At 35.4% G+C, this 27657-nt stretch overlaps 1 protein-coding gene across 5 annotated transcripts in view; it reads left to right on the top strand.

Annotated features, from left to right (window-relative positions):
- The window catches only part of EFR3A (EFR3 homolog A), a 96969-nt gene extending 75391 nt beyond the window's left edge, over nt 1–21578 (top strand). For 4 of the 5 annotated variants that reach the window (XM_037728490.1, XM_037728493.1, XM_037728496.1 and 1 more), the window contains exons 19-24: nt 309–359; nt 8009–8100; nt 13357–13405; nt 14167–14270; nt 14812–14861; nt 20282–21578. In XM_037728490.1, the coding sequence (XP_037584418.1) occupies nt 309–359; nt 8009–8100; nt 13357–13405; nt 14167–14270; nt 14812–14861; nt 20282–20387 (452 nt within the window). In that variant the 3' untranslated portion in view covers nt 20388–21578. The remainder of the gene's footprint in view (nt 1–308; nt 360–8008; nt 8101–13356; nt 13406–14166; nt 14271–14811; nt 14862–20281) is intronic. The other variant, XM_017500350.2, reaches the window with a different exon arrangement.
- The last annotated feature ends 6079 nt before the right edge of the window (nt 21579–27657 follow it).

Genomic DNA, 27657 nt, shown 5'->3' with positions numbered 1-27657 from the left:
ATTTCACTTAGAAAGATTTCTGGATTAGTCACTACAAGTAGCACAGTCTTTGTAAATGGCTTTTTTTTTTTTAAATAACATGGATCCAAAATATATGAATTTAGGACAGTAATAGTTGTTCATAACAGTCTGAGATGTTAATGAGTGCTTTTCCATTTTCTTTTAAATTTTATACTATAAAAGATTGTGCTCCTCAGGAATTATTTGAGGAAATACAAGAGCTAAGAATAAAACATTATTAGTTATTTATAATTTAAAAGATTTTTTTAAAACGTTTAAAATATTTTACTCTTATAATTTGGATTTAGCTCTCTTTCCTTCAAGCAAAAAACCTCATAAACCCAAGCACAAGTACAAAGGTAAATCCAGTTGTCAGTTTGACCTGCCCTTTCCCTCACCTGTCTTCTAAGAAAATAGCTTAATAAAATGTGCCTTTTAGAAAATGGAGCCAGTGGCCTGCATATTTTCTATAATTATTAGTTATGATTTTCCTTTCTCTTCCTTGTAGCCATAGTTTATTTTTACCCCTGTTATTTCTTTTTATCCTGTTCCTGTAACTCTTAACAGTTTTTGATGAAAGCTTTGGCACTTTTTAAATTTTTAACAAATGGTCTGCACTTCCCTGATTCCTCCCACCCCTTAAAAAGATGTATTCTCTCATAATGCATCTTTACCATTGACTGAAATAACTCTGAATATTTTAGTGACTACTTAATTGTATAACTGCATAGAAAACTTACTAGATTTTTCTGATTTGTAAAGTCTGATACTTTAGTGCCTGTCTGTGGCATGTGTATCCTACCTTAATGCAGAAGCAGAATAAACAGTGATATTTTATGGGATACTGAATCTGTAATTAAATTTTCTTTTGCTGTCTATCCATCAGATAATCATTTAAAAAATGTGAGGAATTTAAGAACAATATATTAAAAGAGAAGCAGAACATGTTTAGTTTGTTGTGTATCATGTAATACCCGTCATCATCACAATAGTAGCTACCATTTATTACGTACTGTGTGCCAGGCACTGTGTTAAGTGCTTTATATTCATTTCTTTATGTAATCCTTATGATTCGGTGAGGAAGGTAGCATTATCTTTGTTAACAAATGAGGATAGTGAGGCTAAAATTGAATTAAATGGTTAGATTACACCATTAACTGCTTCTCCAGCTAGTTGCTTAATAAATTATTTGGTTTTGCCATTTTTCAGGAGCTCAAAGACTGTTCAAGCTCCAGAAAAATCCAGATTGATTTTTATCATTTATTTCTCAAACTTCTACTGATTGCCTACTACTTAATATATATCAGACACTGCTAGAACTTTCATAGGGCAGAAAGATGTTAAGATGCAATTTCTATCCTCAAAGAATACCATCTAGTGGGAAAGCAGATGAATGATTGAAACAATCAATAACTAGATCTAGAGAAAGAACGATGATATACCTAAAGTTTATTGAACTATTGATGCCTGGCATCATAATAATGTGATTGATAAATGTTAGTCGATTGTTATATTTTACTTATCTCTAATCAACCTAGAATTCAAATGAATAGTATATAGGCCTGTGCCAAGTACTGCTTTATGAGAGGGAAACAGTAGTATCCCCCCATGTGAACCAGTCAGAGGTACCAGTGGCTTCAGTCAACGCGTACAGCAGTTATTTAAGTATTAAGCGAGCACCTCAGTGTAGCAGCTGCTGTGCAAGCAAAAGCCGGAATGAACAAGATGGGTAGGTCTCTACTTTCACAAAGCTCCTAGTCTCTCTCAAATATACAGTTCACTTGAACCACAAAACACAGCAGATGATTTGGTATTATTCTAGGTGCATAGGAAGTAAGTTAATTCCATTATATAATTTTTCTCTTAAGAAGATAAATAACAAGGCAATTGTAATGTGACTGTACGGCTATGATTAGGGATGTTTAGGAACCTCTGATAGCACATAAAATTATTTAATCCAGGTTTGGCAGGCCAGAGATACCTTCCAGAGGAAAAAGTCTCTAAGCTGAGCTTGAAACAGGTGTTAGGCACGTGCTTCATATGGTAGAAACAACACATGTGAAGGAACGAGGCAGGCAAGAACAGGATTTGTTCTGGTAATTAATACAGAGTGAAGATAGACTTTAGGGAGTGGAGTTAGGAATTGTAAAGCAAGGTAAACTAGTTTGAACTCTGTTATAAAGGCAATGGGGAAGCATGAGTGATTTTAATCAGAGGATAACATGATGAGAGTTACATTTTAGAAATATTACTTTGCTTGTAGTTTTGCAAACTAGAGATGGGATGACTATTTTGTTGGCTTGTTAGTCATTCTTAGGAGAAATGAGAGTGGCTCATAATAAAGAGGCATCAGTGAGAATACAGAGTAGGTAGATTCTAGAAAAATTTATGAGAGAGAATTTATAGGCTTGTGGTTGATATCGAGAGACAAGGAGAAAGCCAGGGATTTTGTCCAGGTTTCTGGGTTGGGCAGTTGAATGGATGATGCAAACCGAGGGGACACAGGATTTACTTACCACTTCATTTGCTTGGCTTTTTTGTTTGTGTTTTGTTTTTCTAGAAGGGAGATGAGTAATATAGCTGGTGTATTAGTCTTTTTCCATGCTGCTTATAGAGATATACCCGAGACTTGGCAATTTACAAAAGAAAGAGGTTTAATTAGACTTACAGTTACACGTGGCTGGGGAAGGTCTCACAATCATGGCAGAGGGGGAAAGACACTTCCTACATGGTGGCAGCAAGAGAGAATGAGGAAGAAGCAAAAGTGGAAACCCCTGATAAATCCGTCAGATCTTGTGAGACTATGTATTCACTATCACGAGAATAATGTGGGAAAGACTGGCCCTCATGATTCAGTTACCTCTCACTGGGTCCCTCTCACAACACATGGGAATTCTGAGAGATGCAATTCAAGTTGAGATTTGGGTGGGGACACAGCCAACCATATCAGCTGAGTTCAAGGGAAGAAGGAAAGAAGTACCTATTTCAGCCGAAACTGTTAAGTAGTTTTGAATCTGGGGTGGTAGAAGGATAGAGTTTTTATTAACAGAAATGAGTTAGCCTAACTCTAAATGAGTTATCAACAAGATAAGCCTCTTGTTGAGTATCTTTGAAAGTGGAGCATGCAAGTAAAGTATCCTGTAGGCAGTTAGGAGTTAGAACTGGGTTATGTGTGAGGGTTAGGAGGTTATAATGAAAATTTTGAAAGCAGCAACATAGGGGATTTTGCTAAGGACTTCAGGGACTTTGAATTCTCACAGTGAAGGCATGGAGAGAAATAGGATGGAATGGCTTTATTTAGAGAGTTCTTTCCTGAGGAAAGGCCATGTTGGGAAGGAACGTAAAGCCCCAAAGCTGAAAGTCTCAGGAATGTGAAAGGAGAGTAAGGTAATGTTGGAATGTGAGTGGTAGTAGGCTCGGGAGTGAGAAGGCTCGGGAGTGAGAGGAGCTTCCAAAAAAGGAAAGGTCACTCGGCACAAATTGCTGAAGCTTCGGAGAAGTTGAGAATTGATTAAGGCCTGTTTCTGGATTTTCCTGGAAGGCGATTATTGATGGCCTTTGAGACAACACTGTATTTCCTTTTTGTTTTCAATGATTTTGCCACTCATTGACCCCTTTCCTGCCTCATACCTCCCTTTTCTTTTTTATTATTGGCTTCAACATGACTTTCTGCAACCCCTCAGCTTTTATAAATTAACCCAGAAATTCTTTTGTAGCCTCCTTTGAGAGAGGCAGGCTATAATTCATTCCTTATTCTTACTTCCAGTGAGACCTTGAAAGTTAATCTGCCTAGATGCTAAAAGCAGATCAGCAGGGATGACCACATACTGCCTTGTAGCAATTCCATTGATGTCTTTATGTTCAGTTATTTATATCAGAGCATGTGATTATGAAGGAAAAACAAAAAATACAGGGTCTAGGTTAACTCAGCAGTAGCCACATGCGGGATATAAAGTATTCTCATCCTGAAAATTCTTGCAAAACAATGTGTCGTCCTGTTTTGTTGCAGTTTAGTATGTATTGATTCTGTACCTTCACGCTTCATGCAGTAGAACCTGAGTGACTTCTGTTTGGTACATAAAAAACCCAGAGTCTCACTAAATTTTGTGCATGGATATATAGGTCAGACATCAGTGTACATAACTGTAGTAGTACAAGGCTGAGGGTGATAGAAGGAAAGTTCGTTAATAACTGGTAGTAATTTTTTAGCTCAGAAGAAAGAGGGACAAGCAGAAATAATTGGAGTTATATTTAACACTTTAAGGAAGCAATGTGATGTTCAAATAGGCTTTAAAAGATAAGAATCTTTATAGAGAGGAGGATGGCAAAGAAGGACAGGTAATGATGTGTTTCCAGAAAGCAGATATCCCACAGCATGCTCAGAGATTAGAAAACGGGCATCTTTGAGTTGAACACTAGATTAGGGAAGGTTGAAGTTACTGTTGGTAAGATCTAATTAGAGAGCCTAGAATGTCCTTTTAATTCACAAGCCGTTGGGGAGCATAGCTTGGGGAGTTATGCAGTTAGTGTCTTTTTAAAAAGCTTAGTTAACATGGTGGTGCCATACAGGTAAAATTGTCATTAGGATGGAGTGAGTTGCTGGTTCTCAACTAAAGGTGAACTTTGCAATCTTGGAGATGTTTTTAGTTGTCACAACTGGGGTGGAGAGAGATGAGATAGGCCTATTGGCATCTAGTGCATAGAAGCTAGGGATGCTGCTGAACATCTTATAATACAAGGGATAGCTTCCCACAGCAATAGTTATTTGGCCAAAAATGTCCATAGTGTCAAGGTTAAGAAACCCTACTGGGTTATGCTATAGTAACAAACAACCCCAAGTTCTTAATGGTTTGAAACAGTAAAGATTTATTTATTGCTTGGACTTGCTGTATATAACTATACATCATCCACATTCTGTAATCCAGGTTGATGGAGCTACCACTGTCTGGCACATTACTCATACTTTATTGGCCAGGACTTGTGACAGAACCTCTCCTAACCACAGAGAGGACAGTAATTGCAACCCTCTCACATGTCCAGGAAGGGACAAACTGTAATATTGGCTAACAGCGTTAGTTACAACCATGGAAGGCTACCTTGGAGTAGAGGAGTAGTCAGTAAGAGAGAAACCAGTTTCTCACTGATTGCTTTTAATTCTTCAATTTTTGTCCCTTCAGTAAAGTAAAATCACAGTATATACAGAATGGGATTAGAAAGATGGAGCACAGGCTGGGCACGGTGGCTCACACCTGTAATCCTAGCACTTTGGGAGACTGAGGCAGGAGGATTGCTTGAAGCCAAGAGTTCGAGACCAGCTTGGGAAAAAGAAAAAAAAGAAGATACTCTGTCTCTACAAAAAATTAAAACAAAAAAACTAGCCGGTAGATTCCCTGTCTTTGCTGTTGTGAGTAGTGCTGCAATGATGAGCATATATGTGCACTAGCACCGGAACAGAAAACCAAATACCACAGTTTCTCAGTTGCAGGTGGGAGCTAAATGATGAGAGCACAGACACATAGAAGGGAACAAGACACACCTGAGGTCTGTTGGAGGGTGGCGGGTGGAGAGAGGAGAGCATCCAGAAAAACAACTAAAGAATACTAGACTTAATATGTGGGTCATGAAATAATCTGTACAACGCACCCCCATGACACAAATTTACCTATATAACCTGCACATGTACCCCTGAACTTAAAAGTTAAAAAAAAAAATTAACCGGGCATGCTGGATACCTGCCTGTAGTCCTGGTACTCAGGAAGCTAAAGTGGGAGAATCACCTGAGCCCAGGAGCTTGAGGCTGCAGTGAGCTGTGATCACACCACTATACTCCAGTCAGGATGACAGAGAAGAGATACTGTCTCAGGAAGAAAAAAAAAAAAAAAGAGAGAGAGAGAGAAAGATGAAATGTTGCCAGATGATGCAGTAATTCTGTGCTGTTAGGCCAATTCTAGACCTGAGCTTCCCTACTGTTTTGGGGGAACATTATAGGTTCATCTGGGTATTGTTCTCCTTAGCTTTTCAGGTAGCTGGCCAGGCCCTGGGGTACTCTGAACCTGCAATATGAGCAGGTGCTTCCATTTATCTCTGTGTACCATGCATGTATTATAATTTAATATGTCAATAAGGTAGAAAACCTTGGGAACTCCACATTAAGCAGTGAGCTGCATTTGTTTAACAATTATAATTAGAACTGAACATTATCTATTTTAGAAACAACTCTACTCGTAGTATAGAAGGTAGAAACATACTAGGAAGACTCACATGAAAGCTCTCCTAAGGGTTTAGTTAAGAAAAGATGAAGATTTTGAATGACGGCACTCTTGAAAATAAATAGGACAATGTGGAGATAAAGGTGGTTTATTTAGAGATGTGGAATTGGATTTAGAATATGCCAAATAGAGCTGATTAATAAGAAATTAGAAATGTTGAACTCAGAAAATGAGGTGTCAGAATCCTGCTCAGTCACCCAAGTATTTATAGAGCACCCACTAGTTACCAGCTGTAACCCTAATAGTATCTGGGAACTCTCTGAGAGAGTTAGAGGTCTTGGGATGTGACCTAGGTGAATACATTTCTTTTAGGACTGGGAGTTAAACAGTAGCCAACTTGGCATCATTGTCACCCTTCCTAAATTCTCTTCTGCATCGTAGAGGAAAAATTGGGAGCTATGTTTTTTCAGAATCGAAGACTGACAATAAAAAGCACTCAGAAAATTTTGCAAGTAGGAGAGGAGAAACTATTATCATTGACAGTGTAGCATTCAAATGGGTGGACATCAGACTAGAAGCTTCTAGAAGCTTCTTGATAATTACCATCTCCATGCTGCAAACTGAGACTATCTGATTGCTAACCTTAGTCACTGAACTTTCCAAGGGTTGAATAAGCCTCTAATTGTATAAATTGGAGTATACAAAGTGACTTCCTTTTTTCAGTTGTAATAATGATTATTTGATATTTTCCCAGCATCCTGTACTCTCCATCACACTTTTATAATTTGTGTAATTTTATTTTGTATTTTTGCTGTTGAACTATAAGCTTCATGGGATGTGTAATATCTATTCAGCAAACTGTCCCTAACCACTTCCTAGATTCGTTGAGTATTGAATGCTAAAGTAGAAAAGCAGAAATAGAAAAGAATGTACGGAAGGACATTTTGATCAACAAATTCAAATTTTCATGAAGTGGTTAAGCAGAAATGGGCCAGGAATAGGTATCAAACTTAGTGATTTGAGAGACCATGGAATTTTATTAAAAAGCACTGTCAGAAGAGTGGTTGGGGTTGGCATTATAATTGCAGGACTTCAGAATAGTCAGTAGTGAAAAATCAAAGCAATTTGTTCAGACTATACAAATGAGTTGGGGCAGAAAAGTAGCTTAGCTAGAGCACTGAGGTAAAGAGAGCGTCTTTCTGGAGAAGTGGTCAAATTATAAAGTAAAGAACAACAGCTGATGGAGATGAGTGAATGGATAATGCTGGAGAAGGAGATATTAATTGAAACAGCAAATTCTTTCACTGCACAAATTGTAATGCACTGTAAACACCTTTAGACATTGCTTCCCGAACTATCATCCTAGAACCAGAGTTAGTTAACAGCTTTCACTGTTTCATGAAAATAGTAGAGATATACGGGCAATATTATATTTTCAGTTAGGCTAAATATATTCAGTTTAGATTATGTACTTCCTTCATTTGGTGTTACATTGACTTGCTGTTTTAAATTAAACTGTTCAGTAATGGTTGTTGATGTTGCTGTCCTAAATGCCCCTTTCTGAAAAATAAAAAACAATTAACCTTATTTCAGTTCACCCCATTGGTTTTACTTTTTAATCTGCTTCACAAAATGTAAAAGTCTGAGAACTCACAACTTTATGTATTTAAAAGGAACAAAAAAAGACAAACTGTCTTAAATTTTTGTCAGTGTTTGAAATCTGAAGTAAGTAGAGTTTATAAATGACAACCAACATAACATTTCTAACAAATAATGGGAGGAAAACAATTTTATTTTAGATGAAGATCGGCTTTCTAGAAGAAAAAGCATTGTGGACACCGTATCCATTCAGGTGGATATTTTATCCAACAATGTTCCTTCTGATGATGTGGTAAGTTACTTTAAGTTTATGGTAGAGTACTGTCTTGGTGAACATCATTTAAAAGAATGTTTTGCCTTCCACACTTTCAAACAGGAGAAAATACAACTCTAAATTATCCTCAACTAAATTATTAGTAGAAATTAATCTGATTTAGCTTTGAATTTATGTTATTTTACTGAACTCATTTCAGCTGTCTGTAAAGATATATAAACCCAACATTATATGTTCTATTATCAGATTTCACATTATAATTTAGTGTAATTCAAATAACTGTAAAGTGTAAGTTTTTTGTTATGTTTTGTTTTGTTTTTTGTAGGAAACTTTATAGAAGGCCTGTCATTAAATTAGTGGGCCCTCTAGAGCCTGCTTATTTTTAAAAGTTTAGGAAATATAAATTACAGAAACAGAACTATACATCCTCACATGAAACCAAATGCTCACTACCTTTAAAAGATTTTAGGCCAGGCGCGGTGGCTCACACCTGTAATCCCAGCACTTTGGGAGGCCGAGGCGGGTGGATGACGAGGTCAAAAGATTGAGACCATCCTGGTCAACATGGTGAAACCCCGTCTCTACTAAAAATACAAAAAATTAGCTGGACATGGTGGCGTGTGCCTGTAATCCCAGCTACTCAGGAGGCTGAGGCAGGAGAATTGCCTGAACCCAGGAGGCGGAGGTTGCAGTGAGCCGAGGTTGCGCCATTGCACTCCAGCCTGGGTAACAAGAGTGAAACTCCATCTCAAAAAAAAAAAAAAAAAGATTTTAAAACTTCATCTTTGAGGGAAAATGTTTTAATCATTTTGGATTGTAAATATAATGAATTGGATGTAGCTTAAACTGTGTCAGTGAACTATGTTCCCTGTATGGACTGTGACTTATTTAAAACATCATAGATTTAATGCTGTCCTCCTGTTTGAAAAGAGCACAAGAGTGTACCTTTCTGAGTTATAGGGGAAAAAGCAGCCATTATTCTGTAGGACTTATTCTACACAAATCACCAGAGAATTTTTTCACAGTCAAGTAAAAATGCCAAAATGCCAGCATGTCAAGTCATCCTCCACCTTGTGGTTTATCCATTGTTTGCCTTCCTAGGTATTTTATTATTTCTCACTGATGTAATATGCATAATTAAAAGAATATCCATATAGGGAAAGGAAGTTGCCTGAATTTATGCTTTCTCAGCTGCTTTCCTACCCGCTTCCAATTCCTATTAATTTATTTGTCTTCAGGTATTAAAACTATTTGGTGGCCAGAGTACAGCCAACCGATGTGTTTTCTATGCCATTCAGCTTCCCATTATGTAGAATTTATCGGTTTTATTAAGAAATTATCAGCCCAGCATCAAGAGTAATTGAAGAAGTACTTAGTGTTCATTTAGAAACTCAACGTATTAAGGCTGGTTTAAAGTTCCTTACCAATTTAAGGCTTGATAACAACCTTTCCTAAATTTACCTCTTCAGATTTATTTAATTTATACACTCCTTGCTAGTAAGAAGAGTATCTTGCTAGTTCTGTCTTGTAATGATTATGAATTTGCTGTTATTACCTTTCTGGGGAAGAAGTTCATCCAGAGCCTTAGTTTATAAACTTAATTTTGTTAAAAGTACAATGTGTTTTATTTTCTGGTATTTTCACCTTTCTCCTTTTGTTAACTATTCTTATTTCTTTCAAAACTATACAGAGAGCACTTGAAACTGTTGGAAAGAGTCAGTCTATTTTGATAAAATCAACTGAAAAAACATTTGCATAAAGACTCAATGCAGGGGAAAGATTCTTAACATAAGTTTTACATTAAAAGTCTGTAAATATTTGTATTAACTTTTAAAAGATCCTGTTGTTTTTCATTTACTGTAAGTCCTAAGTCAAATATGCCTGACACCAAGCATCTGAAAAGTTGAACAGTTTAGTATCACGTTTAGTTGAGCACATTTGGGTTTCAGACTCATTTACCATTGTGGAATCTGCTTTTGTATGTATATTAGAGATGTTTGTTCAAATACCAGAAGACAGAATAATACCACCTTCTAGACTAAAACTAATTAATTACTTTCATGTGATGGACAAGAAAAATTCACATCAGATGGATATTCGCCAGTTAATAGTGCAGCCAAATATCAAACTATTTTCTTACAATAAATCAGATAAGAGAATTGCTCATAAAAATTACTTTTTTATTTGATCAAAATTATTTATAGTTTTATATGTATAATTCTAGTTTATCCTCATGTATTTGCTTTTGCTTTTTAAACATTATTTTTTTAAAAAAGAGAGAGGTTGTTTAGATGGTGACCATAACCAACTTTTGTTTCCTTAGATAACCTCAAATTGTTACTCTAGCCTATTGAAATACCTGTCCACTTGAGATGTGCCAGTTCTAACATTACAATTCCAACCTCGGCCTACTTAGAATCATTTGGTGAACTTTTTCTAAAAATTGCCATATATAAAAAAAAAATATATATATATATATATATATATACTATTATTTCTTCTAAATAATATATCATTTCTTCTAAAAATGTGCTGATGCCATAAAATGCATTATTAACGTTTTTATCATAAAGCAGTTGATTTCATATCATTTACATATCTCAAAGCTAGAGGGAGATTTGAGAGATTCAAGGTAAAGGGTATTTTTAGAGATTATAAATTGCTGGTTGACTTTAGAGGAATACTTCCCAATGCATATATATGCATACTACACATACACACACACACACACACACACACACAAAATAGATGTACATACATATATATGCATACTACACATAAACACACACACACATAAAAAATAGGTGTACATACACATATTTTTAATAATGATGCCTAATTTAAATTAACATATTCAAGAAGATAAATGACTAAAATAGAATAGAGGCACCTCTGCCTCCTGAGATAAAATTATCAGCTTGACTAATTATATATGCATAATGGACATGAGTAAAACCTGAAATCACCACACTAAAAAGTTGTAAGCTTATCGTTAGTGCTTGGTTATTTAAGTGCAGGGATAGGATGTTATATATATTGAATTTTGAATATATGTTAAATTTTTAATACAAAATTAAGTCACCGGTTGACTGCAAAAGATTGTTGTTTATTCTAGAGCAAATAACAGATCTTTGTTTTATATACGTGTACTCCTGCCTTTTTCTCCAGATATAACTGGAGAAACTTGGGTGTATGCTAGCATCTAGTCAATATTAGTCACACCCTGTGGTGCTAGGTGCTATCAAATTACTATGATATTAGTGGAAATGACATACCAACTACTACAATTAGAAAAAGATGAATGGCAGATTTTATGTAAGCCCAAAGGCATTATATAGTCTAGGTAATAGATCGTAGGATAAAGCAAAAGTCACAAATTATAAAAGGAATGTTGAAATTCTTTTAGAATGATGCCTTTGCACCACTTCTCCATAACTCCAACATAACTGGTTTTTCCTCTAGAGTTGGAACAGATTATAGTTTGGTAGATCACCAAATAATGTGCGTAGCTTATATTTGCCAGCTGTGGTGTATAAAATGTCAATCATTAAATGGTAGCATAAAGCAGTTTTAAAAAAAAAAAGATTCACAAAAGGGAAGAGTGAGAGATAAGATTGAAGCAAAATTATGTATGTAATTTGGTAGGAAGTAGGTAAACGCCGAAATTTAGATAGTGTCATTATTAGAGTTGTGCTTTCATAAAAGGAATCTCTCAAGTGTGACTAGATTAAATTGGAAAAAAGAGACTAGAGGTAGAGGCCAGTCAGGAGATCCTTGTAATAGTCTATACTTGATGGAATGACAATCTAGAGTAGCCAGGCTAGAGGTAACAGAGATGGACAGGAAGGCAAGAGTACTCTAAAGTAGAATGAATAGGACCAAGAAATGACTTAAAGGGATTTAAAGAAAGAAGATGTTTAAAAAAAAAAAAGTTGACACTGATGGCATGACTTGGGGGTTCTTGATGCTAGGAAGCTGCATCATAATTTTCTGAATTAAGGCAAAGGGAGAAAAAGAGAAGAGTTAGTAGGGTAAGGTACTTTAGCTCTTATCTGAGATTGACAGGTAATAAGTAAAAATTATACGTAATAAGAATGATGGCCTTCCAACTTCTCCCATGTTCTTTTTCCTATACTGTAGTTGTTTATCAAAAGTCAGGAGCTCCTAGCCAACTCTAAGAACAACAGCAAATTCTTTTTTTTTCACTGAGTACTAGAATGCTTATAAGTACAACCAGCCAGAGCCTAATCTTATGTCTGCTCCAAATATCTAGAACAAAACAACTGAAGATTCCCAAGTTTAATCTGAATTCAACTAGAAATATGAACCCTCAGTAGCAAAACTGAGGGAGTGGAACTCTTGCTGCTTGATTTCCAGCCAGCTAAAGCCTTTGATTTAAAGAGAAGCTAAGGTGCAGAGGATGAAGTCTTTTGCTTTCGTTAGTCTTGCTGCCTTCTTAGACTTAGCAACAGAAGCTCATGAGCTAAAATTAGGGATGTCAAGAGTTCCAGGCAAGTACTTATGTATCATTTCTTAATTTTTATTTAGACATACTATAGGAACTGGATATATTATTTCTCCTGAAAATGTGCTGATGCCATAAAATGTATTATTGACTTTTTTGTCATAAAGCAATTGATTTTATCCCTTTTTACATATCTCAAAGCAAGAGAGACTTCGAAGATGCAAGTTAAAAGGATAGTTTCAAAGATTATAAATTGGTAGTTGACATTAGAGAAATACTTCCCAAAGTAGTGGTTCTTAACTTTTAAATCATTTAAAATCTTAGTTTTACTTTTGACTTGTAAACTGTATGTGGTACCAAATTTATAGAGGCTGTAGAGCACTTAGTTCTTTTTTTATCACATGGCTAAAAATGTATTTATGTGGTGTAATCTCAGCCTTCATTATCTCAGGGCATTGTTTACTTACAGCACAGTGTTCAGTCAGTGGGACTCAAATCTTCTTGTACATCACGGTACTGGAGACTGAGTTCTGTAATTCAACGGTGGTTTTGTTGGGTAGGGTATGCTAATTATTCCAGTCTAATGCTAATCTATAGACTTATTTTGGGGAACCACTGCAGTAGGCCATTGTTAGAACCAATGAAAAAGTGGAGATTATTTGGTACTGTGGCATATAATGACAACTCAGACCAACTCAACAAAGAAAACAAATCTGAAAAACTTCTTAGATAACTTGTAACTAGGTAAAGGTGTGATTTATACTGACCCTTTTTAACTCTGGATTTCACTTAAAATTACTTTTCTCTAGGTCAATAACACGGAAGAAATCACTTTTGAAGCATTGAAGAAAGCAATTGGTGAGATATTTTGTACTTGTCAGTACTGCCAATATTTAACTTATCTTTATTTGCTACTTTTTTCAATGACAGAGTAAGCAGAGGTGGCATTACAAAAACAAAACCAAAAAAAAACTTGTTGATTTCTATATAAATATATCATTTAAACTGCATTCCTTAGGCTTCAAAATTCTCTTGTCCCATCACGGTCATATTCTTGAGTAGACACAATTATAGCAGTGATATTTAAAAAAGACATTTATTAATTTACTTTCTCACGAACTTTGGCTAGACCGTACGTCATCATAAGAGCAAAACAATCCCTTTTCAGATTGTGGTAAATAAATGGAAAAGGCTACAACAACACAGTTCCAAAGGACCCCATTAGTATTTCAGTTATTCCACTCAATACCAAGATTCAAGTTTAGCAGGTATTTTATTTAGTGTCTCACTTGTGCAAGGGCATAGTTATATAAAAGAGTCCTTCAGGAAGGACCTTGAAGTAATTCGACTTGTAGGAAGCTCCTGTACCCTTGTTGTATTTTGGTCAGAGAGACAAAGGTATTCTATGAAAGAGAATCTTACACTATAGAGTTTTAACCCTTAGTTTTTCTTTCGTGTGTGTACCTTAAACAAGACATTTCACTGATTTTTTTTTTTCTTGTAAAAATAGCCCTGTAAATTGCCCTTATTTTTGGATGATATATCATTAGCTCTTACTGGTCATTGACTGGGTCTGTGAAATTCTGTATTCCTTTTAATGAGTATAAACATTTATACAGATACCAGTGGAATGGAAGAACAGGAAAAGGAAAAGAGGCGTCTTGTGATAGAGAAATTTCAGAAAGCACCTTTTGAAGAAATAGCAGCACAGTGTGAATCCAAAGTAAGTGAACAAATGGTGAAGGGATTGTAGGTGGACTATGGTTTTATCGCAACTCTTACTTGGTTCTGTTGATTTGACTAAGTTCCAAGCTTTAGTCAAATCAACAGAACACAGGAAAATATATCAGACAAGGACTGAAAACTCTGAAGGCATATCTGTGAGGCCTAAATAATTTCTTTGTGTGATGTAAGCTGATGTAAATGGTAGGACTGTTTCCCCAAATTAAGTGTTAGTGATTGTTATTGATTTGATAGCCTTTTTTGCAGTGGTTTTCCATGACCTTGCTGCAGGCATTTTGTTTTGTATGTTTGTTGATTTGGTTTTAACTGAGACTAGGAAAGGGGAAAAAAGATAACCCTTATATTAAATTCTAATAGATAAGACAGATTAAACCAAAACGTTAAAACATTGTATACTTAATAATTAATCGATTAGCTTAATAGTCACAGTTACACTTTGTCCTTTGTTTCTTAAATTACATTGGTATTATTACAGGTAGCTACTTAGAAAATAATCCTTAACATTTTTTTCTTTTTTGCAGGCAAATTTACTTCATGATAGACTTGCTCAAATATTGGAACTCACCATACGGTAAGGGTTTTGTTATCACAATAGCAATACACACACGAACAGAACCTGTCAGACCCCCATGAATTTGCGGTTCATTATTTTAAGGTATTATGTTTAAGTAATGCTTATTATTTAGGATTAACATAAGATCATATAGGTAATCCTTTGCTTACTAGTCATTCTGTTTATTAGGCAGCGTCTGATACCCTTTCTTGACTAGTTGTCTCCTAGCTTTTCTAGCTTCTTTTTTAGATTATTTGTTTCTTCCTGATTATCTTATAAGGACATCTGGGTAATCTGAAAGACCCATATTCTAATCTTATGTTTAATTAAGAAAATGCTCATATTGAATCATTTTGACCTGCAAAACAGTGCATTTTAATATGTCAGCCTCATTGTTCTTTTCAGGGCAGTAATAAGTCTCACTATACAGATGGCTCATTTCAATTATTGAACTTTCCTTTAGCTTTTTTACATAATGTTCATTTGAGTTCTGTTGTGAATTATTATGCCCTTTGATTATCCTCTGTCTATACATTAATAAGAAATGTAGCACCTGAAGGAAGGAGAGGCAAACTATAGGTTCCATCTAAAGAAGGAATTTTCACATAGTCTTATACTGACTTCAGTGTGGAAACCCACCTTTGTGACAGGTGGCCAGTAGAGATAGCTATGCTTCTGGAAATTTTTTCTATATCAGCTGTATCTTTTATATTTTTAACTTGATTAATTCTGTTTTGCTTCAACCCTGTATTATATTAATATTAGAGAAAGATAAATGCTCTAGTCCACTTGCTTTTTTATTTGTCTTTTTTCTGCTTTCATAAGCAAGGCACATTTTTGTCATTATACATCTTACTCTAGACACTTCCCCCCATTCCTGCTACACTCTCTAAGTTGAGAATCACTCATTTACAAAATTTAAGAACAGAAAATCAGACAAAAATATTCAATATGTGCTAGACAAGAGGTCCCCAACCCTTAGTCTGCAGACCTGTGCTGGTCCATGGCCTGTTAGGAGCCAGGCCTGACAGCAGGAGGTGAGCTGTGGACAGACAAACATCACTGAGCTCCACCTCTTGTCAGATCAGCAGGCATTAGATTCGCATAGGAGCAGGAACCCTGTTGTGAACTGCTCAGGCAAGGGGTCTAGGTTGTATGCTCCTTATGAGAATCGAATGCCTGATGATCTAAGGTAGAAGTTTCATTCTGAAATCATCCCTGCAACCCTCACCCGTGGAAAAACTGTCTTCCACAAAACTCGTCCCTGGTGCCAAAAAGGTCAGGGACTGTTGTGCTAGACTTAGGATTCAGTTAAAATTGCTGGGTATGGACATTTACTTCTTTGATGTCTAAACATCAAACATTTGATACTAAATATCTGCTGTGTACTTGATCTTATGATCATGGTTTATATCTGTTACTTCTGTTAATCCTCGCCATAGTCCTGAAAGGTAGGCAGACGCTGTTTTTTTCATTTTTCAGGTGAAGACACCAAGGCTTAGAGAAAAGTAAAATAACTTGCTGAAGGTCATACAGCTAGTGAGTGGCAAAGTCAAAATTCAAACCCATAACTTGATGTTCTTAAAAGGAATGTTGCTAGAGATCACCATGTTACTTTTAGTCAAACTAACATAACTATATGAATTTAATATTTTAGAATAAGTATTATAACTAATTTTGTTTCATTGGTACCACAACTACTACTAATAGCGTTCATTGAACAGTTACTACTACTAATTAACATTTATTAAACACCTATGTTGTTCCAAGCACTGTGCTAAATGTATTTTTTTATTTAATATCTGCAGCAGATCCTAACAAACAGATAGTGATGATTCTCATTTCACATGTTTATAAACAGAGATACATAGAAGTTAGGTAACTCATACTGGGTCACCTACTTAGTACGTAGTAGCTTATGGAGAAAGTAAACAGACTTTATAGAAATGTGCCTTCACAATTTTCAGGTCCTGTCTGATACATTTCCTCTTGTTAATTTGTCTCACCCTAACCATCAGACAGAGGAAACAGTTTGTATTCCCCATAAAAGAAACAAAACACACAATAGTACACTTCATTCCCACTGTCCTTTCCTTTTACTCTGACCTGAGTATGGTTAAAAACACAAGAAAGGCAAAGAAGCAGTAATATACAGTGAGAATAAGCAGGCTTACAGATAACCGAGTTATTCGAATTAGTAGAAAAAGCCCTTAAAACACTATACTCCCTCACCCGCTCCTCAGCCCCACACACAAACATCAAAGAATTTAAAGGACAAGATACATATAGTTTGGAGAGAAATATGTGTGGCAGCTGCTTATTCTCACCCTAGTTTCTTGTTTCTTTGCATTATAATTGCAAATTTTAATGTTCCTCTCATAAGAGTACTAAAACATAATAAGAAAACAAAAATGCAGAAAAGATATAAGATTTGAACCATCTCAATCAATTTAAGTGACCTTTCGAAAACACAATACTAGCCAACTACAGAATATGGATTCTTTTGAAGTGCATATACAATATTCACAAAATAGACTAATGTGGGACTATATAACAAGTGTAAGTAAATGTCAGGAAACTGACATGTTAAGTCACCAGGTTGAGTATGTTCTCTCACCACAAAAGAAATTATAATTCATTAACACATCTAGAAAAATTTCAAATATTTGGAAATTAAAAGATACTCATAGGTCAAAGAAGAAATGACAGAAGGAATTAGAAAATATTTTAAACTGAAAACACATACCAAATTTTGTAAGATGAAACTGAAATAGTGCTCAGGAGGAATTTTATATCTTTAGATGCTTTTGCTTGCCAAGAAGTAAGTTCTAAAAGCAGTGAATTAACAACTTCTGGTAAGACATTAGAAAAAGAAGAGCAACAGAAGCTAAACTAAGCATATCAGAAGTCAGTGAAACAGAAAATAGTCAAACAATAGAAAATATTAACACACCTAAAAGTTTGTTCTTTGAAATGGTTAATATAATTGGTAAACCTCTAGTAACAGTGTTAAGGAAGATAAAGAGAGAAAACACAGATTACCAATATTACAAATGAAAAAAGGATCATCTCTATACATAACAAATAAATATTATAAACAATTTTATAAAAATAAATATAAAAATTTAGATGAAATGGGCAAAAATCATTGAAAGTCACAACTTACTAAAATTGACACAAGAAGTAGTAAAACATCCAAATAACCCTACAACTGTTGAAATAAATTTGCAATTTAAAAGCATCCTGCAAGAAAATGCATTTAAATTTACTGCTTACTTTGATCAAACGTTTAGGTAGGAAATAATATTGGTTTCATACATATTCAGGAAACAAACGAGGTTGAAACATTTTCTAACTCATGAGGCCAGCATAGCCTTAGTACTAAAATAAGACATAAGACAACGATATTTTAAGAAAAACAAAATAAATACCCCTCATAAATATAGTCACAGAAATCTTTATCAAAATATTAGCAAATGTATAAAACCGATGATATGGATGGCCTAAATAAATGGGGTCACTATGAGGAAAGCAAGATCAGTTTTACATGAGAAAATTGATCAGTCAGCAAAATTCACCACATTAACATAATAAGAGAGCAAAGTTGCATGATTACACCGGTAGTTGCAGGAGAAAAAAAAGAGTTTGAAAAAGCTCAATGTTCATTTAAGATAAAAATTATCAGAAAATTAGAAATAGATGGGAACCTAACCTGATAAAGAGTAATTAAAAAATCTATTGCTGATGTTATATATGATGGTTAAAGTCTGATGCTTTTTACCTAAAACTGAGGACAAGTCAAGGATGTCTACTTTCACAGTTTAAAAAATAATTATATGAAATTAGTATCTGTGCATTTATTAATTAAAATGAAAACATTCTTAACAATGAGGTAATAAATTCAAAGAACTATGTAAGACTTACATGAAGAAACTATACATTTCTGAAATATGCTTAAGAATATTTATATAAATGGAAACTAATCTTATTCTTGAATCGGAAGTTAATATAGATATCAGTTTTCTGTAGATTGAGCTATCATTTTAGTAAGATCAACTTTTTTTGTATTTGAATAAATGATGCTAAGGGCAGTGTGAAAGAATCCACATACAAGAGCAATCAGGAAAATGCTGTAGGAAAAAAAAAAGGAGTATTTGCCTTGCTCAGTAGGAAAACATATGACAGATCTTTGGTACTTAAATCAGATTGGACCTGTATATGGGTAAGTAGAAGAGAGGAAAATTCAAGTATAGAAGGTAACTGTGGTAAAGGTAAGATTTCAGATTTTCAAGGAAAAGGGTTACTATTCGGTTAATCTGGTTTGGACAACTGCTAAATACTATTAACCGGTGAAGGAGGGTGCAGGGAAGATTTCCACTTCACTTCCTTTACCAACTTAGACAACTCATTATTTAGAAGAATACATAAAAACACTAAAATTAATACAGGAGTATTTTTTGTAAACTTGATTTGGGAGAAAAGTTTTCTTAGCATAACTCAAAAACTAAAAGTTATAAAAAAATAATTGCTTGTTTGGGTAAGGTTTTTAAGCATTTGGCAGCAAAAAAAGTTGAGAGTTAAATGATCAATTGGAGGAAAGCATTTGTTTTACATGACAAAAGGTTAGTTTCCCAAGCTGATAAGAAAAAAATACCTGAGTAGAATTAGAGGCAGTGGGCTTAAATAGGCAGTTTATATTTTCCATGGGTGGGGGTTGGAGGGATGATTTCAAGATGAAATACTTACCATTAATAGTAACATAAAAATTAAAATAAGAATGAATTCCCTTCTGCCTCTCAGATTGGCAAAGATTTTTTAAAAATATTTACTGTATCTAATAATTATTACAATGTAAAAGGTACAATGAAGTGCTGAAGTGTAAATTGCTGGTATTCTGACAATATATATGTACCAAAGTCAAAATTTTGAATACACGTTGATGCAGAATTTCTTTTTGTAAGACTATAAACCAAGAAGGCACCAGTCAGAATAAAATTATATATGTATAAGAATAGACTTGTGAACATTATCATAATCAAAAATGGAAATGAACCTGCCTTTGTCCACTGGATTAAATCAAGTATGATATATCTATATAATGAAATACCATAATGTCATCTAAAAAGATAATATCTATATACATGAAATAATTTTTTACTAATGAAACAAAGCAGCTCACAAGAACAGATAGAGTATAATCACATTTAAAATTGTAAATACATATTTTCCAAGGAAAATGCGTGCTTAGACTTAAAAACAGTTTGACACTACTGTGGTCTGTTTCCCATACAGCCTTGTAGCTGGCCAGCAACTACAACAGCATTGATCTCTGCAAATAAGGAGTCCGACTTTGATATTTGCAGATAGCAGACAGAATACTCAGTGAATGAACAGCCTGTAAGTACATCTGCTGACGTTGCTTCTTTGTTCTTTTACAGTCCTCCTCCCAGTCCATCAGGAACGTTGACCATCACTTCTGGGCATGCCCAGTACCAATCTGTCCCAGTCTATGAGATGAAGTTTCCAGATCTGTGTGTGTACTGATTGGCTCATGAAGACCTCAACATATGATTTGTAAAGCCTAAAAATTAAGGCCAAGCTGAGCTTTCAGGGTTTACTTAATGTGTATTAACATACTTCATGAAAATAATGATGGCACTTATCTTTATCCAAATGCTTGGCATACTGTATTAGAAGTTTTGGAGCTATATATAATTTTGAGTACTTTCGAAGATAGATTTATGCCATGTTAATTTGCTTTGAGGCTCCTGTTGCCTTTTAAAGTTTGATTTCATTGTATTCCACTGTTAAGTAGTATATTTTAAACTTTTCACAAAGGTAATTTTTTTAAAAAAAGTAAGCCTTCAGAGGATTGAGACTGTATAAATTGTTTATTTCTTAAACATCTACACAACTGCTTAGATGTAGAAATTTTATTGTTTTCTGCAAAGGCAGATACATTCAAATATATTCCTAGTCCTGGGGCTGCAAAACTGTTTGGTGGCTTTTTGTCCCCATACTTTAGATAAGCTGGGATAGGCACCCCGCTATTCATTTACTATAATAATATGTGATAGGCATTCCTCATCTTTTTCACAATAATAGGACATCTGTTGTATAGCATTCCTTGAACATGACCCTAAAAACGCCATACTTTAAATTGTCTGGTTCTTGTAATACTGTGTTTCCTGCCAAGAGTTTGATCATTCTGCTTGAGAGCTGTAGAGCTTACTCTTGGAGTACCAAACCGTGCAATATTTTTACATCATAAGATGTATTAGTTTACAGGCTATGCTTTGAAATTGTAGTATTTTGCTGTGGCTCCATGAATTAAATGAGATATATATTTAGTACAGAAAAAAAGACATTTAAAACAGTTACTAGTTCACCTGTGAAGAGTCTGTACATTTTGATTTCCATTAAGAGCACATTTATTTACATTTGTATATTGTGCATTGTTTTAAATCCTCATAGTAAAAAAGTTCTTCAGGTGGAACTTTAATTTGTAAGATTTGAACTGACTTGTATGCATCTGTGTAGAATTAGCTAGTTATATTTGAAAAGCTGCCTGTGTTTTAACAATCAAGTGTGCTAAAGTTCGTCAATTTAAGCTACTTTTGATTTCACCTACCAAGATCACAGGTGCACTCTACACATACACTGACAGCCCCATAACATTAGGTACATCTTAGTGAATTTTATCACATGGTAAAATGAACAGCTTTCTTTGTAACTCATAAAATTCTCTTAGGACATTTTTATAAAGTCACCTGTTTATAGTTCTATCTTTTCAGATTCCTTTTTTTTTTGGTTTTTTTTTTTTTTTTTTTTTTTTTTTTTTTTTTTTTTTTTTTTTTTTTTTTTACATAAAACAGCCTGCATACCAAAAACTGTAGCCTAGAAAACAGTTTAATTTTTGACTTTTGTTTTTGTTTAAAAAATTGCAGTGAAGAATGGGATGTTTGTGTTTATGGTTATTTGGGCACCTTTAGTAGGAGCAGAAAAAAGCAGGGAAATGATAATAGGACAAGCATACTTGAAAATTTTGAACGCTAAACAAAAGTGGAACATCTTGAAAACCAGTCTAGTCATTGAGACCTACGAAATGACACTGAAACATCCTGGGCTGCTTATTAAATGTGGATCAACAAGACTTGTTTCAGAATGACGGCGGAGTCGTTGCCACTGGAGGACTGAAGGGCCCTGTTGCAGCTGTCACTGGAACTTTGCCTCTTGATCAGGTAAAACGCTTCACCAATCAATAAAGCCAAGTTTTTTTGTTTTTTTTTTCCCCCCTTTTTTCCTTCTATATTTTTAAAGAAGGATGTTAATTTTTGAATATATATTTTAAAAAATCTAAGCAGGGGGACATGCAAAAACAATCATCATCCAGTTGGATGTCATTTTATAGATTAACACTGTGTGCTTTTGTATGGAAAAAATATATATAATTTAATAGTATAAAAAATAAAATATATATTCATTTGCACTCATGTGAAACACAAACTTTGCTCTACAAAATTTCATGTTTCTTAGTGATTTTAAAATGCATGTATTGCATGTAAAGGAAAACCGTGACAATTGATGTTTATTACACCTTTACCTTGGTCTTTGTTGATTTGGGTTTTGTTGGGGTTTGTGTTACTGTTTTAAAATAACAGTAGGCTTCTATATGGATTTCTGAACTGGTCTTGTTGACAAGGATTCCCAAGAAATGGATCTTTTCACTGGCTGACTCCCATGTCTGCAGGAGATTCTGCAGGAACTGGGTATGCACACGGTGTTGTAGCCAGTTCGGGTACTGAACATTTAGGATTTGTTGAAGTTCACTGTAATGCTATATTTTTGTAAATATATAAAACTCTTAATAAATTGTTAATCATTCCCTTTTTGCTGTATAGAGTTGTTTATATCACTTTTTCTTTCATGACATTGAACAGTTAACATTTAAATGTTCTTCCCGTACTTGTGTTGTCTGTAACCACTTATATACAGTTTTGTTGTTAATGGAGTTTACCTGAATACATATGCGCGCACACACACATACTTCCTTAATACTGCTGAACTCATTATCTTTTAGAATAATAATACTACACTTTACCAGCAATTAACTTGTCTCTACCCAAAATGTCTGAAAATGGAACTAATTTGTCTTATTCAATGCTCATATCTGTATTAAATGTAATGAAGTTAGTTTTTTAAAATGTAAAAATTCACTGTCCAATTCATATGTGAGCAATAAAACATAAATCAGATTACTTGTATATAAGTTCATTTTTTATAATAGCTATTATTACATTTAATTAAATTTATTCAATATTTGCTTAAATTAAAAATGAAGAGCTTCTTTTGAGCGCAGTAGTTCAAGGCTACAGGGAGCTAGGATATTGGCACTAGACTCCAATCTGGATGACAAAGCACAACCCCATCTCAAAAACAAAAAACTGAAGAGCTTTAGTAAAAATTAATTTGCCAAATGGATTCATTCCCCTATACATGGGAAGTATGAGAACGATAACTGCTAGTCATGACAAGATGTAGTAAGGTAAAGTTCATAGTGTGTGCTTGTGAAAGTGTAGTTGCCATCTCTGCATCAGTCTTAATGATTGTCTTTTCAATTCTACCTCCTTGCCCTATAAATTACACAAAGAGGCCAGGCATGGTGTTTCACACCTGTAAAGCCCAGCCCTTTGGGAGGCCAAGGCAGGTGGAGCACGAGGTCAGGAGTTGGAGACCAGCCTGGCCAACATAGTGAAACCCATCTCTACTAAAAATACAAAAATTAGCCAGGTGTGGTGGCATCTGCCTGTGATCCCAGCCCCTTGAGAGGCTGAGGCAGGACAATCACTTGAACCTGGGAGGCAGAGGTTGCAGTGAACCAAGATCATGCCATTGCACTCCAGCCTTGGTGACAGAATGAGACTGTCTCAAAAAAAAAAGCATCTTTATATATATTTTATGTATAAATGTTTATATTTTTATTTATATATATTATATATTTTTACATATATATAGTATATATGTAAAATATAAATAAAATATATTTTAATATATATTGTAAGTATATTTTATTTTGTAAATGTATTTTGTAAATATATATATTTATATTTTATAAATGTATATATTTTATATATACATTTACAAAATGTAAAATATATGTAATATATAATTATTTTATTTACATATATATATATTATACATATATACTCTCAGTACCCTATCCCCCCCAGTTTGCTTATTCTACCACTTACAAAGATGTGCATCGTAGCCTGAATGCAGTTCAGGAACCTCCTTTGTTAGCAATGTAGCATAGCAGTGAGGAACTCAGCCTCTTCACAAATTCAGCACCATCACTACCTTACTGACCTTAGGCCAATAAGTGAACTTTGATCTGTGAAGTCCTCATCTGTAAAATGAGTATGGTAAGTTCTGCCCTCCAAGGTTAGCTGTGAGTAAGCGAATCACTTAGAAGAGTTTCCCAGAGCTATGCCTACATGACACACAGAGCAAGCATTCAATAAATGATTAATGTAAGGCCGGTTGCCTCGTCGGGAGGTTGGACACACCCACCTCTGCACCCGGCACCAGGCTCTGCACTCTGGCACCTAGCTCTACCATATGGCTTCCCTGGAAGGCTCTCCCACCGGAAAACCCGCTCAACAACCCGCCAACCAATAGTGGCACGCCCCGTCTCAATCCCGCTCCCCTGGAGTCAATCAGAGCACCCAGCTGTTGCTCGTTCCTCCTAGCCATAAAAACCCCACGACCCAGGAAGTTGGTGCGACTTCCCTGGCCCCTTTCCCCTGGACCATGGAACCTTGCCCGTGAGTTGAATAAATTGGCATTTAATTTTCTTAATGCTGGTCTCAGTTTCCTCATTTTAAACTCGGCAATAACCCTTACAATTAATAATAATCATCTTTGTGTTCACTACACTGGGACATAAGCAACCTGGGCGGCTCTTAGCCCTGTAGTCTTAGGTCAGCCATTCCAAGTTTCTGAACCTGTTGCCATGGGTATAAACTTAGCACTCTGCCATCCTGTGTACTTTCCTTCCAACTCTAAGTTGCTGTGATCCTGTTACCTGTTCTCTCATAAAATTATTTATCTCAAGTACCAAGTTCAAATTAAGGAAAGAGCAGAGGCAAGATGGAACATCAAACTCTGCCCACTTAGTATTGCTCCAGTCAGCCTTTTACCTGTACCTGGAATCAGAGGCAGACTATCAGAAAGGCTCTGTCTTAGCCTAGGTTTTAGCCTAGGTTTCTCTAAAGCAGAGCCTGAGACAAAGTGTGTGTGCAGGTATTACTTTGGGAATTGATCTATCATGGAAGCAGAAATAGCCAATTAGGAGGATTTCTTGGTTGTCTATCACTTGAGCTCCCAACTAGCCATTCCACTGGAGATTCTAAGGAGTCTCATAAAAATAATCTCAAAACTACCTGGGGGATGAAAAATTGGGAAAGTATTTATTATTTGGCTTCTGTTCATGGTTGAAGGTGGCCCTGTGGTCATTAACTCTCCCACATTTTTTGACTATATGCTTGAGTGCTGAGCTGTTACCCCAGGTGTCCCATTCAACCCCATCTCAAAAACACTTCTTATTCTCAGGGAAGTCCTGTGCCAGAAGGCAGGAAGTACAGCAGTACAGCAAGCAGGCGGGCGTTGTCATTCCACCCCCATGAGGCAGTTGGAGTCTATGTGGAACTAGTTATCACAGCAGGGTCTGAAGGGATAGTTGAGGACTAGAGGATGTGAAGTCAAGCAAAAGATGTCCAAGATAGCACCATCTAGTCTGGTATTTAAGAACAAGACTAAACCTAGGAGCATTTGGTTTATAATTTCATGTTTTCTCCATCTTGCTCACTGGTTGTGGCTGTAACACTCCTTCACCATTCTATTTGCTGACCCTTTGCTTTTCTTATCCTACTTTATTTGCATAACAGTTATAGCTGTGCACTTGTAGAATTCCTGATTCAAGAGACTTAAGGGTTGAAAGAATCTTAGAGTCAGGTTCATTCAAAGCTTACATTTTACAAATGAGAACAGTGAAACTCAGACTTAAAGCTGACAGTACTCATTCACCAACTAACTTTAAACTAGTAAACTTCTGATTATAACATTAACTTTAGTATATCTGAAAATTAGGGATACCACTCCATGCCTTAAGATAGCAAGAAAATATAAAAAGTAATCATCTCAAATATGGTAATTATAAGTCATCTAAGTGAATAAAGAAATTGAAATTAGGGATGCAAGGCATTCAACTCAGTCCACAGTTGGCCCTTTTTAAAAAGAAAAAACTTTACTGAGCTATTATTCACATACCACAAAATTCATATTTTAAAGTGTATAAATTCACAAAGTTAAGCACTGATCACCACTATTTAATTCCAGAACACTTAAGTCACCAAAAAGAAAACACATATTCCTTACTAGTCACTCATTTTTCCTTCCCCACTGGGCCCTGGCAACTGCATTTCTCGAGTGACTAATGATGTGGAACATCTTTCCAAGTGCTCATTGGCCATTTGTACATCTTCTGTGGAGAAATATATATTCTGAATCTTTCACCCATTTTTTATGGGGTTGTCTTTTTATTGTTTTTACATTACAGTAGCCTCTCATCCCTAGTCTGCACTCTTTCCAATTTTTTCTTTTGCTGCCAGATTGATCTTTCTGAAGTGTGGGAAGCATTACTTAAAATACTTCTCAGACTTTTCTATACCCAATAGAAGCCAAACTTCCTTCCCCAACATGATAGGGCTTCCGTCCTTGTTATAACACCAGCCTTTCTGCTTCCTGAGGAAGTGACTAACATGAGTCCTGTTTTGGATGTGTTAAATTTAAGGTATCTGGGGAGCATCCAAGTAACAGATACTTGCATGAGGTTGAATATTCAGGCCTGGAAATCAAAGATTTGATAGTGATTCAGAAGTCAAAAGCATATTGACAATAATTAAAACTGAAAATGAATGAGCGTGTCCCAAGGAGGAGAAGGTTTGTGACTTCTGAAAAGTGCTAGCCCCAGATAGACACCTGAGAACATGTAGCTTTAGAAAGAGAGGCTGCACAAGGGACCAAGAGAAAGACACAAGAAGTTAGAAGAGCTACTTGTTCACGTGTTTACCTGTTGGCTTTTTCAAACTATTAGGATTTGAAATCTAAAAATGTCCTAGAAACCATATAAACTAAAGGTGGGGGGGAAAGTCTTTCTCCCCACCCATTATTGATTTATACTATAGGGGGAGAAATTACCATCAGAATCCTGTAATCTCAGGGAAAGTATCATCTTTAAATTCCCTTCCAGCTCTAGCTTTTTGTAATTCAGTCTATGGTGTAGTGCTGTGAAGACTATTTTCACTGAGTCTTAGCGTGTCAGACCTGGAATAATCCTTAGAAGCCATCAAATCTAACTCTTTTACTCTGGCCTTCTGGAGCAGAATGGGACTGTTCCCTCCCTTCCCTATGCAGCTAACAAGACAGGCCCAAGGGAAATGATGTGAAAGGAAAAGTGATTTAAGAAGCTTTGACCCAGCAATCCCATTACTGGGTGTATATCCAAAGAATTACAAATCGTTCTACTATAAGGACACAAGCACACGAATGTTCATTGCAGCACTGTTTACAATAGCAAAGACCTGGAACCAACCCAAATGCCCATCAACGATAGACTGGATAGGGAAAATGTGGCACATATACACCATGGAATATTATGCAGCCATCGAAAACGATGAGTTTGGGTCCTTTGTAGGGACATGGATGAACCTGGAAACCATCATTCTCAGCAAACTGACAGAAGAGCAGAAGATCA

The sequence above is a fragment of the Cebus imitator genome, unplaced genomic scaffold (genome assembly GCF_001604975.1).
Source record: "Cebus imitator isolate Cc_AM_T3 unplaced genomic scaffold, Cebus_imitator-1.0 Scaffold13, whole genome shotgun sequence".
Taxonomy (NCBI): domain Eukaryota; kingdom Metazoa; phylum Chordata; class Mammalia; order Primates; family Cebidae; genus Cebus; species Cebus imitator.
This window is presented reverse-complemented; position numbering and strand designations above follow the sequence as displayed.